General features: G+C 36.4%; 1 protein-coding gene across 1 annotated transcript; it reads left to right on the forward strand.

Moving 5' to 3' along the window:
* The first annotated feature begins 1,307 nt into the window (after positions 1–1,307).
* Positions 1,308–2,028, forward strand: LOC101342581 (interferon alpha-5-like). Its single transcript, XM_012554702.2, has one exon. The coding sequence runs from the start codon at positions 1,308–1,310 to the stop codon at positions 1,887–1,889; it is 582 nt and encodes a 193-aa protein (XP_012410156.1). The 3' UTR covers positions 1,890–2,028.
* The last annotated feature ends 773 nt before the right edge of the window (positions 2,029–2,801 follow it).

Raw genomic sequence — 2,801 nt, forward strand, 5'->3', positions numbered from 1 at the left:
AATTGATCAGAATTGACTTGGATAAGAATCTCTGAAAGTAATTTGGGAAATTTCAACTTTAAGGAAAAAAATACAAAGGAAAATTCAAAGCGATGATGCTTTCTAGATTAAGTGTTCTCACTCAGGATGCTATCATTCCTAAGGTGTAAAATTGCTTCTTGGAAGTGTGGATAAATCTTAGATATTACAGAGGTTTTGGGCCCTCCAAAGTTAGCCATATCCAATGAAATGTTATTTCTTCATGTTTATTTTCTCTCGTGTTCTCTTTCTTATCACATGAGAAGTATAGATGTTGAGCTGACGGAAGGTACACAAAATCTATGCAAGATTAATGGAGGACTTTCGCTCCATCGTTTGCCTGATCTAGAATTCATATCATGAGAGCTCACTTGAGCATACTTACCGGTTGTCATCGGCTGCCTTTTACATGTTCCATAACAGACATTGAACTTCAATGAGTTTGAGTGTTCTTGTTGTTGGCATTGGAAAATTAAATACTACTGGTGTGAATTTTAATATTTAATCATATTAATGTTATTTAATCTAGCAATAAAAATGTCAAATACTGAGGAGAATAAAAGTTTGACAATAACTGGATGAATAATTAGCAAGTAGTTAAATGAAAACTAATTTTCTCACACCAATCAAAATTAAAAGTACACTAAAACTAAGAAAATAATTGAATTTTTCAGTTGTTTGTTCTTGCTGGATAATCTTTAAGTATTCCATTACATTGAAATTACCTATTTATGTAAGTTTCTAATTTGCCTATGTGATTTAATATATTGCAACGTATATAGGTAAAAGAATTACAATAAAAGTTACTCAGCTCACCTAGATATAAAGTTAAATGACATGTTAACAGATTTTTATTTTACTTTTAGTTTAAAATTTGGATTTAATCATTATGGAAACTGCATTCAATAAGAAGAGTAAGTTTACACTTTCTCATTTTATGTGGAAAACTCAGATATACATCTAATAGATAAACAAAAATACAGTATATTTGTGGTATTAAAATTTCATGGAGGGGGGTTCAGACAGGACAAAAATTCTCAACAGGCTTCTGGGGGTCTCAATAATGAGAAAAAGGGGTTAAGAAACACTGCACTAAAACCCACATAGAGAGTGCATAAGGGAAAGCAAAAACAGAAGTAGAAAGTAAGAGGGGGAGTCAAAAAGAAAATGGAAACTGGTATGTTCCCTATATAAAACACATGCCCAGAGGTAGGTCTTCAGAGAACCTGGAGGCCAACGCTCACAGACTCACCAGCATCAACAGGACAACACCATCTGCAAGATCCCCAATGGCCTTCTCTTTCCCTTTACTGATGGCCCTGGTGGTGCTCAGCTGCAACTCCATCTGCTCTCTGGGCTGTGACCTGCCTCAGAGCCATTGCCAGGCTAACAGGAGAACCTCGACGCTTCTGGAAAAAATAAGGAGAATCTCCCCTTTCTACTGCCTGAAGGACAGAAATGACTTTGGATTTCCCCAGGAGGAGCTTGATGGCAACATGTTCCAGAAGGCTCAAGCCATCTCTGTCCACTGTGACATGATCCTGCAGATCTTCAAACTCTTCAGCACAGAGGACTCATCTGCTGCTTGGGATGAGAAACTCCTGGTCGAATTGCGGGCTGGACTTGATCAGCAGGTAAAAGTCTGTTTAGTGGAGGAGATGGAGGTAGAAGGAAGTTCCCTCCCCCTGATAAATGAGGACTCCATGATGGCTCTGAGGAAATACTTCCAAAGAATCACTGAGTATCTGAAAGAAAAGAAATACAGCCCTTGTGCCTGGGAGATTGTCAGAACGGAAATCGTGAGATCCTTCTCTGCATCAACAAATTGGCAAGAAAGGCTAAGAAGTAAGGAAGGCGACCTGGTCCCATAAACAAATGATTCTCATCAACTAATATACTGTGTCATACTTCCACAAGTTCAGCCATCTCAAAGACTCTCATTTCTGCTATAATCCGGACAGGCATTGAATCAAACTTGTCAAATTGTTTTCAGGGGTATTAAGCAATATTGTGTTCAACTACACGGGCATTCGTTCCTTAAAGATGACCAGACTGATGTATTTATTTACCTGTCTATTTAAATATTTATTTACTTATTTATTTACCTATCTACATATTTACATTATCTGTTCACATCATATCATGTATGCCTTTACAGTGTACATAAAAATTATGTTCTCCTTTATATTTTGTCAATTTATTATTTTGCTTTGTTCATTAAAGTTTTATTATGGGAAATTTCTTGTACATGTTATACTTCAAACAGGAAACACCAAGCTTAACTGTGCAGTTCGATTATAGATAGTATAATTCACTCTAATCATAATTATCATGTACAAGTTATAAGTAACAATCGACTTTCTCTGTCCAGACTGTATGTTGCCCTCAGCATTTAGAGTTGAATACAACAAACATAGTTCCTGCTCTTATATCTTTGGCTTTTGCAAGGAAAGAAACCTAAAAACAATAATCAAGCTTTACTAATATCATTTCAGTCAAAGACGAAGAAAAAAAAAGGAATTTTCTCAGCAGAAGCTGGAGTGACACATGCTAATAAGGAAAATAAATGTAGTGTATATTCTCCACAAGTAGGCTAGCAGGTATCTAGTCATTGTCCATTGGCAATTGGCCATGAATCTACAATTGATAAACAATGCCACCACTGAAAATTCGTATCTGTTCACAGAAAGATGGTAAATGGTAGTTGTTACCTGATAAGAGAGTCTAGAATGAGAGAAAGACTTCAACTTGAGTCCAAGGACCTGCTGTAGCCTTTAGAGGCG

Source organism: Trichechus manatus, unplaced genomic scaffold (genome assembly GCF_000243295.1).
Source record: "Trichechus manatus latirostris isolate Lorelei unplaced genomic scaffold, TriManLat1.0 scaffold00025, whole genome shotgun sequence".
In the NCBI taxonomy this organism is placed as follows: Eukaryota; Metazoa; Chordata; class Mammalia; order Sirenia; family Trichechidae; genus Trichechus; species Trichechus manatus.

Coding starts and splice junctions, on each gene's coding strand:
- LOC101342581 (XM_012554702.2), top strand. CDS start 1,308: ATGGCCTTCTCTTTCCCTTTACTGATGGCCCTGGTGGTGCTCAGCTGC.